General features: G+C 39.7%; 1 protein-coding gene across 1 annotated transcript in view; it reads left to right on the plus strand.

Moving 5' to 3' along the window:
• Positions 1–14552, plus strand: part of trappc9 (trafficking protein particle complex subunit 9) — a 242273-nt gene that overhangs the window by 59509 nt on the left and 168212 nt on the right. Inside the window, exons 14-16 of the mRNA XM_087835023.1 lie at positions 1826–1952; positions 2134–2266; positions 4615–4778. Of these exons, the coding sequence (XP_087691149.1) occupies positions 1826–1952; positions 2134–2266; positions 4615–4778 (424 nt within the window). The remainder of the gene's footprint in view (positions 1–1825; positions 1953–2133; positions 2267–4614; positions 4779–14552) is intronic.

A 14552-nucleotide genomic window follows, 5' to 3' on the forward strand; every position in this document is an offset into this window, starting at 1 on the left:
ACAACCTGACTAACATTGTATTGGTCCCTTTTTTGCTGCCTAAACAGCCCTGACCTGTTGAGGACTCTGCTAGACTCCTGAAGCAGTGCTGAAGGTGTAATGTGGTATCTGACACCAAGATATTAACTTTAGATCCTTTAAGTCCTGCAAGTTATGAGATGGGGGCACCATGGAGAGGACTTGTTTGTCCAGCACATCCCACAGATTCTGGATTGGAATGAGACACAGGGAATTTAGAGATCAACGCCTAAACCCATTGTTGTGCTCCTCAGATGATTCATGAACAGTTTTTGTTTTGTGGTAGGGCGCATTATCCTGCTAAAAACACACCACTGTCATCAGGAAACACTGTTTCCATGAAAGGGTGTAAACGGTCTGCAACAATACTTGGGTAGATGGTACGTGGCAGTTTGGGTGGTGGATGGAGATCAGCATGGGCACCCTGACCGGTCTGCAGCTGTGCAACAAACTCTGATGCTCTGTGTATTCTGACTTCTTTCTATCAGAGTCAACAAACTTTTTCAGCAGTTTCAGCTACAGCAGCTCATCAGTTAGATTGGATCACTGAGATCAATCAGCCTTCGCTGTGCATCAGTGACCCTGTCACTGGTTCACCACTGTTTCTTTCTTGTCCTCTAGGACCCAGAAGTAAGCCTGCAGCCTGAAAGTGATATGCGTTTTTGGACAATATGAATACTATACTTAGAAAGTCTTTAAGATTTGATTGAGCCTGATGTTTTTGAAGACTTTGAATGTGAGGAGAAGGATTTTAAACTCAGTTTTGGATTTAATTGGGTCAGTGGAGAGAAGCTAATGTGGGAAAAATATGGCCTCTCTTCCTAGTCCTTGATGGTACTCCCACTGTAGTGAGTGGATGAACTGAAGTCTTAGAGAAATTTAGAACAGCCTCATAATGAATTACAATAGACCAGTTTAGAAGTGATGAATTCATGAAGTGGTTTCTCAGCATCAGAATTGATCTAATTTTAAAAGTAGTGAGATGTTTTGTGAGAGAGATTTTCAATATTTTTAATATGGTCTTTTTGGGACTTTTCAATTGCTTTCTTTCACATATAAGACCCAATTAATTTCTAGAAGATTTTCACCTTTTATAAGGTCTTAATGTTAACCTTACCTTCAGCAATTTATCATAATTTATTTTTTGACCTGTCACACTTCAAAATAATCATTTTGATATCTTTGGCTTAGCTGTAGGTGTAATAAACCAGAAATATTATCTGAGCTGTTCTTCACATCACCAACATTTTACAGTTGATTTCAATTTAGTTCAGACACTTTGATTTAACGGTTCAAAGTTACCCTTTGGACGGCCAGTGCAAGATTTTGTAATGCATAAAAAACACTTGAACAGAATTTGCTGCTCTCTATAATATCCGGTGGGGATTTGGCCAGCTGAATTCGAAACCTTTTTGATCCCCCTTCCTTCTGTGTTGTCATCAGTAGGACTTATTTTCATTCACCTCTCAGGCATACATGGCTCAAATGGTCATTTCCCGCAGAGAATGATTTTCTTCCATGGAAATGGCCATCTCATACCGCCAGAAATTTAATCTTCAGGACATCGTGGATAGATTAGGGTGATGGATCATTTAAAATCTTTTGAGAGATACTTCACACTGAATTGGTGTTGGAAAATTGATCTGCTGCACCTCACTCTGCTTTTTCAAAAGGAAAACAAATGAGGAACCGTGTTGGGCCAAAAGATGAGAGACTGGTTTTGCAGTCAGTTTTCCTTGGTTTTGGCACGGTGTGATTTCTGCATTACATCCTGGTCATTCCTACTCCTTTTGTGTGTTGCATTCAGGGTTTGCTGACCTCTGGAGTAGAATTTGAATCTCTGCCTGCAGCGCTGTCTCTGCCTGCCGAGTCTGGCCTGTACCCTGTTACTCTGGTTGGCGTCCCACGTACAGCCGGGAACATTACTGTCAACGGTCAGTGCGGCTGAAAAGATTTTTTCATTACTTGGATTGTTGCACATAATAATTAGCTGGAAAGATTAGCTTGTGTTTTTGCACACACTTTTGAGTCAGACTCCTTTTTAAAGGTCAGTGGTTCACCATTCCACTCCAGTAATTTCATCCATTAAAGATTCTATTTTCTATTTGAACCCAGGTTACCACACGTCAGTGTTTGGTGTAACCAGTGATTGCCTGCTGGATGGCCTGCCTGGTGTGAAGACTAGCGGCTGTTTAGTGGAGGTCATTCCCGCTCTTCCTCGCCTCCAGCTCCAGACGTCACTGCCACGGTCAGGAACTCTCTGCACGCCGTCTTTGCTATGACACTAATTGTTCACTAACAGTCAGTGTAGAAAAGATCTGACTGTGTTGCTATGCTGATAATGTCACAGGTCTCAGTAGGCCAGGGGTAAACACTGTGTAAGCCTTGCTTTGCCAAATTGGGTGACGAAAGGTTTATATGTGGTTCACAACACCTGTTTAACAAAGATAACACCTCAACACTAATTACATTAGCTGGCAGCCAAATTAGCTAGACTGGGTTACATATATTTAATACAACATTTTGATGCCCACAGCAAAAGGCTAAAGTATTTCATAACTACGTAAATTATTTAACCACTGAAAATCATGTTATGCTTTGTGGTTTCTCTACTAGCGTTGGCCTTTTGGCCTCATTTTTATCTTTAGTAAAGTAAATTGAAGTGTTAGACTGCGTCAACAGACAAGAACATTTCCCCATAAAAACATAGGAAGGGCAAAGAGTCTTGCTTTGTTCACCCATGATTGATGTGAACACCCTCAAACACCTTTAAAGCTTAAAGTCAGCACTTTAGCTTTATAGTCATTGTTTCATTGCACATCCATTGTGCTGAGGTACAGAGCCAAAACAATGACAAATGTGCGACTGTTGTACCACTCACAGACTGCTCTCTACTCATAGTTTTTATGCCCAAAAGTAAGTAAAGTTAACATTTTGAGTAGTGTGTTTTTGGCCAACGTGATGCAGTTTGCCCTTGAGTGCATGTGCAGGTTTCAGGTTTACACCATTATGTAAAAGTTGCCTGTGTTAGTATTTCATGAAATGTTTGTGTTCAAGTATAGCTATGAAAAAGGGATGGCTTTGTGGCTGAGTGGTCTTAAAGTCATACCAATTACAAACCAAAGTTATATCATAGCAAGCATATTGGGATCCTGTGGTGAGAACAGAAACACTTCCAAGAAATCAACAGTGTAAAGCTTATTTTAAACCCAGGTCATGAACCACATTATAGCCCAAGATTGTGTGTTATTTGAGAAATGAAAGTAGAAGTCATGTGGTTAGATTTCTACCAGTAAATAGCAGGTAATGCACGCCGTCTGGACTTTTGTAAATCATTCTGACAGGAAAGCTGCTTTAAAATTCACTATTTAGGTCATGCCTGTGTAAGTACAGCACTCATCAGCTTTTAATGTGGAAAATCTTTTTATTCTCTAATGCTGGAATATAGTTCACGTGTCTACTCGAACAGAAGTGTAATATTTGGCTCTAGTGTGTGGTGTTCTCACAGGATGCACAGGTAGACCTTCAGTTTTGACTTCTCAGCTCAGAGAGTCTCTACAGGATGCCTCACAGACTTTTTTTTGCCTACAGCACTAAACGACAGTATCTAAGGCTCCACTTTTCACATTTATACCATTTGAATTCTAAACATTAACTCAGAATTTGCAGTTTTAATATTTTAGAACATTGAAATTCTAGTTTGGAGACTGAATCTTTTGCTGGCATGCCCCATGTCATTAAAAATAATATTTCCGAGTCCAGATGTGGCAGGAGTGGGTTAGTGTTGTTGCCTGCAAGAAGGTCCTGAGTTCAATTCCCACCATCTGGCCCCAGGGTCTTTCTGTGTGGGGTTTGCATGTTCTCCCCAGGTGCTTTGGCCTCCTCCCACTACAGACATGTATTTAGTGGGGTTAGGTGATAATTCTAAATTGCCCACAGGTATGAATGCGACTGCAAATAGCCGTCTGTCCCTGTGTTAGCCAGGGTGTACCCCTCCTGCCCTAAGGCAGCTGGAATAGGCTCCAGCCCCCCCGTGACCCTGAATTGGATAAGCAGAAGAGAATGGATGGATGCTGAAGCATCACTGAAAAGGGTCCAAGTTAATCTTACAGCTTCAATAAAATGATCGGTGTGGTTGTTCTCAGACATGCTACAATAAAGTTTAAAGTTCAGGCTTCCATGAAAATGAAGATTTATGAGGTTTAGAAAGGTCAGATGTTGGCTGTAAGTTAGCTAGTTAATTTGACATCTAAAGATCATATACCATTTCCAGCAAGATAGAGCATTGCTTTAACTTTGGTTGTAAATTAAGATGTAAAGCTAAATAGCAGCAGTGTTTGAAAGCTTAGTGAAAGAGGACTAGTTGAAATAATTATCTATGTCGTGGCTAGCTGCTAGGCTAACATAATATATGAGGAGACACGCATACCTTCATCTATCCTGAGAAGCAGCACCTTAAACTCTCTTTTGAATAAAATGGGGGGTGGCTCAAGACTTCTACATACCACATGATGCATATATGATTGTATTTCAAGGCTATTCACCTAATCTGTGATTACTTATAATAGCCATGTGTTTCTCTGAACCTACCTACAGGTCAGCCTACACACCTCACCCCATGTCCAAAGAAGAGCTGTCTAGCTCCGTGTCTGTCCAGCTGTTCAACGGAGAGACGCAGCAGTTGACCATCACCTTAGAGAACATTGGATCTGAGGACATAGAGACTTTGGAGCTCACTTCTAAGATTGTCAGCACCAAAGGTAAGCACTAGGGGTGGGTTTTAATAATCAATTCATCGATTAAAATCGATTCTGGCTTGGATAACGTGATATTGATTCATTAAAATCCTGAATCGATTTTTTTATATAAATGTATTTTGCCCAATATTCCAGAATCTCAGGTGAAACGTCACAAATTTTTGACAACCACCAAACATTTAAAACAGTAAATGAGAGCAGGTACACGGCTTCTGCACAAAGATGTAAACACAAAGTGCAGACCCGCGGATCAGAATAAGTGAGATGTCGCCTTTCTCACCCGATGGCACGAACACGGTCGGGGCTGAAAGCCGACAGCTCGCTGATTCTGATGTTTCGGCGGGCCCGCGCTTTGTGTTTACGCCCTTTTTGCGCTGATTCTAAAGCTGTTAGTTTTATCTCTCTTCAAACAATATTGACCGAACCAGCAGCAAAAGAAGATCCAAACTAACCTTCACATAAACATCGTCATGAATTCCCTCTTACTTTTGCTGTTTTGCTTCCACCACAATAAAATCACACTTCATGCTCTCTCTCTCTCTCTCTCTCTCTCTCTCTCTCTCTCTCTCTCTCTCTCTCTCTCTCTCTCTCTCTCTCTCACTCTCTCTCTCTCAGTGTACTTCAAGAACAGTTTCCCGTCTATTCCCAAAATCAGTTTTCTGCATTATTCGCTTGCTTGTTACGCACAAGACTACCGTTGTTTACAAAACCTAGTTTCTGCCGTTCAATAGGCTTCTGAACAAATTTAAACTTTGTAAAATTATACAAAATACAAAACGCTCAGCCGTGTCTGTAATAAAACCGCTGTAACTTCAGGGGTAATGTTCATAAGTTGATTAATGGTTTTCTTTCGTTTGTGATCTATTGGAGAATATTTTTATAAAATCCCAGGCCAAGAAAATCACCTTCATGTTTTTCTGTGTTTTATCTTCAGCTACTTTGACACAAAAGCATCTGCTGTGATGCTCACACCTTTGATAAAGTCTGGAAAGTGTCAGCTTCCTTTTTATAGATACAAAAATATGTAAATGTACTGATCTGAATTATAATATTTCTGACTGTCTGAGGCAAAATTTCCCAGATTAAAATCGAATTGAATCGAATCGTGGATCGAATGGATTCAGGACCTTGTGAATTGGAATAGAATCGATTCTAGAAATCAGTGACGATACCCAGCCCTAGTAAGCACCGTCAGCAAGATGAGCCAAGTCTGTTTATTATACCTTTTTGTTCAATTTTCTAGCTCTCGATTTAATTTACAACAGAAATTGTGAAAGTTCAAAACACAGTAGGATTGCAGAAGAAAATGTGGATTAAAAAAAAATGTGCTAAAACAATCAGAGTGCATTGAGTGTCTTATCTGTGTTGTAGTTGCAATAGGCTTTGATGGACTTTACTGCCCACTTAGTTTTTGCTCCAGCCTCTTGCAGCCCGCTTGTCCACAGTGCTGCAGGGGTCGCTACCTTGTTGTATGTGCATGGGGACCTTTCATGCTCTTGTGGCTTTCCAGTCTGTGTTCTGTCTCTTTGTTCAACACCTGCTCAGGCCGTCTGATCTCTGCAGTCCCCCTCGCTCTGTTTCTCTGTCTCTCGCTGGCTTTTATTCTCCTTTAATTTTCTATGTGGAAAGAGGAGGCAATTTATTTATTCTTTTGAAAAACAAAGTTATCTGGCATTTACTCCAGTTTGCACAGCATTGAAGTAACTTTTATTTTACTTAACTGTAGATGGTATATTTTAGTATCTGTGCAGCTGCAAATGTAAAGTCTCCTGCTGTTACTTTTTTGTTTAAATCAGAGTGGAACCAGATGTCATTAACTCTACAATGGGTGTCCTTTAAACAGCTGTGCTTTAACATTGTCAAGCTTTTGCTTTAGTAAGTCACCTGTTAAGGTGCCTGGGTCGTCAACCCAGTGTTTTGTTTTTGGTTCTTTGATTTTGTTTGTTTCTTTATATTCTAGCTTTCTTTGTCTTATGGGTTATTGGATTATTTTAATTGTATGTTCTCTGTGTGGGTTTTGTTTGTTAGTCTTCTGGTTTTCTGTCTGTGATCCATAGTTGCTGTCTTCCCTGTCTGCTGTATCCCCATGTCAAGTCTGTGTCTCTGTTATGTTTCCTGTTTTACTTTGAAGGTCCATGTCTTATGTTAATGTGTCTGGTTTTGCTTCCTTTGTCTCGTTAGCCCTGATTTGCCCCAGCTGTGTTTCCCTCCTGTCTCTCGTTCCCTGATTGCGGCTCTGTGTATTTAAGCCGTGTTTTCTTTGGTCTGTGTTGCGATCTACCGTCTACTATGCTGTGTTCTGTCTTCCTGCCTGCCAGTTCAGTTTTTTGGTCTTTTCAGTTTAGTTATTTTATGTTTTAGCTATAAAGCTCTTTTGACTGCATTATTTCGCCTGCATGAGTCTGCACGTTGGGTCCTCCTTACCACCATTCATGCCTGCACACAGCCTTCACATGACATTGACATCCTACATATTAGGGGAAAAAACTTAAAATAATCTTCATTCTCCATGATTTTTGTTATTCTTTCAGCAAGAAAGAATATATACTAGCTGTTAGAGTTGGATAAACCTGTAGTAAACAAAATGTGAAAATAAATCAAAACATGTTTAGTATTTTAGATTCTTCAAAATAGCCACCCTTTGAGATTTCCTTTGTTGCACACTATTGGTGTTCTCTTGATGAGCTTCATGAGGTAGTCACCTGAAATGGTTTTCCAACAGTCTTGGAGTTCCCACAGATGTTGAGCACTTGTTGATCACCTCCTCCATGCACGGTGGGGACCATGCACGTAGTCTCCTCTGAACAGTTGATGTAGAGATGTGTCTGAACTGGAACTCTGTGTGGCATCTATTTGGGCTCTGATCCGAGGTGCTGTTAATGTGAGATTTCCTTGACCTTCAGTGCTTAAAGTCGTTTCTCTTTACTTAGCTGATTGGTTTTTGCCATAATATGTATTCTAACAGTTGTCAAATAGGGCTGCCAGCTCTGTATCAACCTGACTTCTGCACAACACACCTGATGGTCCCAAACCTATTTAGAAAGCAAAAAATTGCACAAAGCAAAGGGTGGCTACTTCGAGGAATCTAAAATGCAAGACATATTTAGAGTTATTCATCAAATCTTTTCTTTGCTACATAATTCCATAGATTTTGCTTTATGTTATCCGATGACTTCAGTATATAGCTACAATGTAGAAAGTAGCAAAAATAAAGAAAAAACATTAAATGAGAAGGTCCAAACTTTTGACTGGTAATGTGTATATACATATACTGTGTGTGTGTGTGTTTTAAGCTATACAAGTTCAAAATCTGACTCAAAGGTCCATCTCCAGGTGACAGTGTTCGGAAAGTTTTCTCTGTAGTAAACAAAACATGAAAGCCAGTGTGTGTCCTGAGAATTTGGTGGTGCAGTGGTCACCACCGTTCAAGTCCGCTAGTTGGCTGGGTCCTTTCTGTGTCTTTGGTACGTCCTCCCACAATACAAAGGCAGGCTTTTTTTGTTAACTGGTGATTCTAAATTTGGCACATTGGTTTAGAAAACACCTTGGTACGTAGTGAAATGCTTATCACATATTATTGTAAAGTAACTGCCATTAAGTCTAAATACTGGCAAATTTTTATTGGACAAAACTTAAAAATAATGATGCCGGTTATTGTGGGTTATTTCCAAGTGCTTCGTTTTCTGACACTGAACCACTGCATTAGCATTAATAGCTGGAAGCATTCCAGTTTATGAGAAACCAGTGTCACTTGACCATATTTAAAATCATTATTGATTTCTTTACTCAGAGTTGTCTCCACTGGTAAAATGCTACTCCAGTTATTCTTGCTGTAAACTATTTTAATTTATAACGAGTACCCTAAATTATTCAACACTACCAAGAGCAAAACTTACCATAGCTTTTAAAATATTGCTTCTATTTCTCTCTCCTGTGTCGCTATGTGAATTAAATTTTACATTTTTCTTTTTTCAGATGCAGAGAGAAGTCTGTTGACATTTTCACTTGTTAATTCTGACAAAAACACCTTTCTTCCCCACATACTAAAGTAGATCCTGCCAAGAAAATACCTTTGTATATCCTCAGTTTAGCCTCAGAAATACAGACATTTTAAAATGAAGGAAAGATTTCTTGAAGATTTTTTTTTTTTTTTAAAAACACTCTGACTCCCTGTGGTATCAGTGGGAGTTTAATCACGCAGCGATGAGTGAAGGAGGAGAAGCTGGGAGCAGTTTCCTTTTATCTCAAACTGATCTGACTTTTCTGAAAAGGCTTCAAAATTCTGTGATGACAGGCTCCATGCCTCCTATGCCCAAGGGTTAACACTCATGGGGTCAGTCTAGTCTGACTTTTCTTGGTCTTTCACATATGTTGAAGACTCTATTGTGTAGAGATAGCACAAGCCTTTGGTGTCCAGTCCTGATGTAGAATTTATAACTCAGCGACAGCAGGATGAGAGAGAGGTGCTGCGCTTTACTCTTGCCTTCTATACAAAAGCGCTGCCCAGTTTTTGATTTAAGATAGATAGTAATTTGCTGGTCAATGGTAAATGGTACAAGACTTACAAGATTTGAACACAGTAATGCACTGATGTCTACCTCTTAGAAGCTTGTTGCATCTCACACATCCAAGCTCCCTGCTGGCTGGACTCCAAGGAACAACGTAGTCTCTCTAGTTAACAAAGCATTCTCTTTGAAATAAAACTGTGGTACCGTTTTGTTTGTTTTATGCTGCAAATATAGCGTTGCCTCCCAGGGAATGTTATTTTCAGAGTTGGATGAAGAAGTGATAAATATTCTGGGTCCAAATTTGAAACATCCAGTGCCTCAATAATATCAAAGACACAGAGGAAATATCATTACTCTACCCAAGGATGTGAGCAGTATCATTAAATCCATTTTTTAATATGCTGAGTGTTATTATCTTATACAATTCTTCAGAGCTACAGTGTTTAAGACCTTATGTGAAAAAGGTCCAGCTATAAAAAAGGTTTTTGTTTTAAGTATTTAAACTTCTTAATTGTCCAAAGAAGATACAGCAGAAAGCTCTTCTCTTCTCCTCCTTTGTTGTTCAAATTCCTTGTGAATGAAATATTCTGTTCTTCTTTTGTTTTTAAGTCTTTGCTGTTTTATCTTTATCCAGCCCTTTCAAGTCCTTCCTCTTCTTTGAATGCTTATCGTCTCCAATTTCAGTTCTTCTTATTCCTCTGATTCAAACTGATTCTTTTTTTCTTTTCCTTTAAATTTTTGTCTGCTAAGGACCAGTATTCGTAGTCAGACCAACAACAGTAGCACTTATCCATTGAGCCTAGGGATGGGTATCGAAAACCGGTTCTTGTTGAGAACCGGTTCCCACTGTTTCAATTCCTTGGAATTGTTTGCCATTTTTGCAAACGATTCCCTTATCGATTCCAGTCGCCCCGAATGACGTCACCACGTTGCGGAGCGTCATTTACCTGGCAGGAAACACGGCGCCTAAGCGGCTCAAACGCTCAAAAGTTTGGTTATACTTTACGAGAACGGATGACAACAGGGCAACTTGCAATACTTGCAAAGTAGATATTTCATTTAAGGGAGGAAACACTACGAATATGCAAAAGCATTTGCTCACAAAACACGCGATGACCTTAAATGAATGTCGTGTTTTTAATTGCGCTCCGGACTCGTGAATCTCAACCCAGCAGCAGCGGTAACGTTTGCACGTCCTCTCCCGTTAATGCGGCAGGTAAATAATCAACTAACAGTGCATATTATGTTAGCGCGATCTGCCTTATTACAAAACCTGCCATTACTGTGCGCTGCATTTAGGTGACCATGATGAGAGAGACAGAGTCTGGCTCAGATGCTGGCAGTTCTCACTGCAGTCTACCGTTAGCGTCTCCTTTCAGGCCAGGATAGACGAATGTCACCGAGCAGTGACTAAGTTTGTGGTAAAAGGCTGCCACAGCAGATGCCCCCGATTTTAGGTAAGTGAATGTGTTTAATTGTAGGCAGGAACATTACTGGATATTCTTGTTTTATTGCTACAGAAGAATATTTATTTTATTATTTTACATTTACAATTTTTTTCCTGGGGACCCTGTGACACCCCATTGAAAAGCCGTAGGCTGTGGATCTCTTAAGATCTCACTGTTGGGTTTGTAAGGCCATGTTACTCCTAAATTTCTATCTCGTTCAAAGAGAAGATATAAAACAAAGTTCTAAGCTATTTGACCTTAGTGTTCTCCTTTTTTAAAAAGAATCGATAAGAGAATCGATAAAGAATCGAATCGTTAAACAGAATCGAAAATGGAATCGGAATCGTGAAAATCTTATCAATACCCATCCCTAATTGAGCCCCCCTGAAAGTGTAGTTATGGTATAACTTATTGAGTGCTTTTAGGTCATCATTAGTCACCAGTGCCTTTTTCCTGTCTTATTTTTTTCTTTGCCTGTTTTATTCTCTGATTCTCAACAATAGGACTTATAAATCTTTCTGACACATCAGTATCCCCAATTTTTAGAGTCAATATCAGTGAACCATCAAATGCATGAAAATGCACATGAAAGCAGGGCTTTTTTTGTTACCACCTGGAAATAAAAGTTTCTTTCTAGGCGTCCTTTTTAAATGCATTAAAGGTATGGTCACTTTGTTTAATACTGGCTGTGATCAACACATTATACTTAACGCTGGAAACAGGGCTGTGCATCAAATCTCAATCTCAGTGCTAATGCACTTACACTCTGTACATTAAAAGGCAAGCGTCCATCCAATTTCCGCTGCCTACCGTGGTCCAGGTCACAGGGACAGCAGTCTAACCACAGATGCCCAGACCTCCCTCTCTGCAGTTATCTCCACCTCTTCTCGGTGGACACTGAGGCATTCCTAAGCGACGTCACGGACATCTCTTCAGCATGTCCTGGGTCTGCTCTGGTCCCACGGGCTAAGACTGTTAGATACGCCTCACCTATGAGGCGCCCAGGAGGCATCATCGTCTGATGCCTGAACTGCCTCTACTTTAGTCTTGAACTGGGTCTCAAACTTGAAGATTTTTCACCACAGCTGCTTGTTATTCTGCTGCCAACCACTCCAGTGCAAGCCGTAGGTGATGGCTTGGTAGACTAACAGAACCACGTCATCTGCAAGAAGCAGAGACAAAATCCCGAGACCACCGTACTTGACGATCTCCACGTGGCTCGAACACTTGAGCAACACTTGAACTGGTGAAGTCCAACACTCTTCAGGAATGAGTTTAACTTGTTTTGAGAAATGTGAACCAAGTATTTTGGATGCATTCCGGCACATTCTCCAAGTCCACAAAATACGAACATACTGGTTGGGCAAACTGCCACACACCTCAAGCCATCATGCTCCGTGGAGTAGACAGTAGTGGACCCAAATGGAAATGGAACTTGATTTTAACAAAAAGTGTGCCTTTTATTCGGGCCAAAAACACAACATTAACCAAACATGAAATCCAACTAAATGAGAAACTAATCACAAAAACCTAAACTGGGAAAACTAATAATATGCCCCATCACACCTTCAGATCGCCAAAGGCATTGAAGTGACCCAGTAGAACAGTGGAGTTCCTAGGTGGTGCACATAATATTACATTGTTGTTTGACTTCTCCTGGTTAGACATTTCTTTCATGCTAACTTTCCAGCTAACTTTTGTATGTTTTATTTCTGCTTTGTAACGTCTACTGTACGCAACAAGTTCCAGGTAATATACATCATAATTGCGTGATGCATGAGTAAGCACATGCCAAAGCCCTCTCATTCTTTGATCTAATTGTGACACAATGACCACAATCCAGATTGCATTCTTTTCTACACCTATTTCCATGGGTGCAGTCTTGCAGGCTTTGTTACAGTACAAAGAAAGAAACCGTGTAACCAATAAAGTATCACATCTGAGCTGTGAGACCTTTGAAGGCCAATTTAATGTCAGATCGGCTTCCGTCTGGAGTGTGTCACAGGACATCTTTTTAAAAAATTCAATTTAGGTTTTGCTTTGCTCCTCAAGGCTGTCTGTGATGATACTGCCTGTTGAAACGGTTTAAGCGGTCTTATTGAATAATGCACTCAGGATGCACTGTTACTAGGAAAAAAAAATTAATAAAAGTTTCAAACAGGAAACATTTTTACAGTAGTAGTAGTTTGATTTGATTTGATTGAATCTTTATTTTGAACATGTTGAAAAAGTACAACAACCTAGAATTAAAAGAGACAAATGAACAAAGCAAAACAAAAGGAAAACAAGCAACCACAACTACAAATAACTTTCATGTTCAAAAAGGAGCAGGAAGAAGCATTTAATCCCACCCCTTTTCCACTATCTAGTAATCAATAGACTACAGAAAGACCTCCTTGCAATTACATTATATGTCATGTGTATTTTTTTTTTTTAATTTAATTTGGATATTTTTCCAGTGTTCTGATGATGATGAGATGAGATGATGAGAGAGCCTTTATTTGTCAGTTGCAGGTCTTTTGCCCACGACCGAGATGACAGACCTTGCCGACCGTACATACAATACACAAACATCACATTGGGGAGACAGGTCAGGCTAGGTAGCGAGGAAAAAAACATTTGAAATGTGTAACACAAAAGGATAATACAGGAATGCACAGATATCAACACACCATAGCACAATAAACACAGACAAGCAACATGGGAAAGAGTTCAAGTGTGTACATCTGATCTGGGACCGCTGCAATCTTTTGACTGCACCTCCAACTGACCCGATGTCCACATCAGAGGGGAGGTAAGTGTTGGAGGTGGCGTTGGATCCGGGGTAGGGAGGGTGATGATCTGTGGTAGTTGGTGCACTTGAAGTGAGTACTACTGAGTCTAGAAGCACTATTGAGTTTTTATGGATTTTCTTTCTACCAATCTACACAGTATTATAGTTTTGTATTGGTTGTTCTTAGAGCTGCAATAGCTGAGAAGGGAGAGAGGTGGTACAAAATGACTCAAATGCATGAATTCATTTGATCTGCTTTGGTCAAATTGTAATAAACTTCTGTTTGTTCAGATAAGTTTCATCTTTTGTTTTAATGAGTGTTTTCTGAAGCCTAGCGTGGCTAAGAGTGAGTTGAGATTGTCTAAAGTCCAAGTAAAATTAAACATTTGCTATTCATCTTTGGAGTAATAATAAAATACAGAATACTGTTTTTGTACAGCTGTGATCTCTTGTATAAACCAGATGCATCAGCATTGTGCCATAGGCAGGAGGTCACGCTGACAAGCAGCCTGTCAGCTGCGGTCAATCAACCACAGACACTGAAAGGAAAAGAAACTGTGCACTAAGCAACAAGAGGATTTGGGCAGAGCAACAAAGAGATGTCGTCTTTGTGTGTCAAGTTTGTCTGTCAGAGTCTCTGAATCTAATCTGTTTTGGAACATACAGTAGATGCCTTGATAAATAATGTATTCCTACATTCTTAGAAAATAAAGTACATTACATTACAAATTTAGCCTTTAAAAAAGGTCCAAACTTGAGATCGAGGATTTTATATATTTTTATTACGAGTTATACATACACTTGTAAAATGGACTGGTGTTTCAATAGCACTGCTCTAGTGTTAAAAACGGCTCAAAGCTGTATCTGTTTTTACATCTGAACCTGCAAATGCAGCCAACTTAGGCAGTGATGATTCCTGCATTACTTATGTGCTTCTCATTTAACCTAAACAGATAAGGAAACGGGAAGGCTTTAAAAACGAATTATCAAATTTTATTTTTTAAATATTTTGTGAAATTTAAATTCACGCCTCATTTTGCATCTTTAA

This window comes from Neolamprologus brichardi, chromosome 22 (assembly GCF_056152115.1).
Source record: "Neolamprologus brichardi isolate AB-2024 chromosome 22, ASM5615211v1, whole genome shotgun sequence".
Taxonomy (NCBI): Eukaryota; Metazoa; Chordata; class Actinopteri; order Cichliformes; family Cichlidae; genus Neolamprologus; species Neolamprologus brichardi.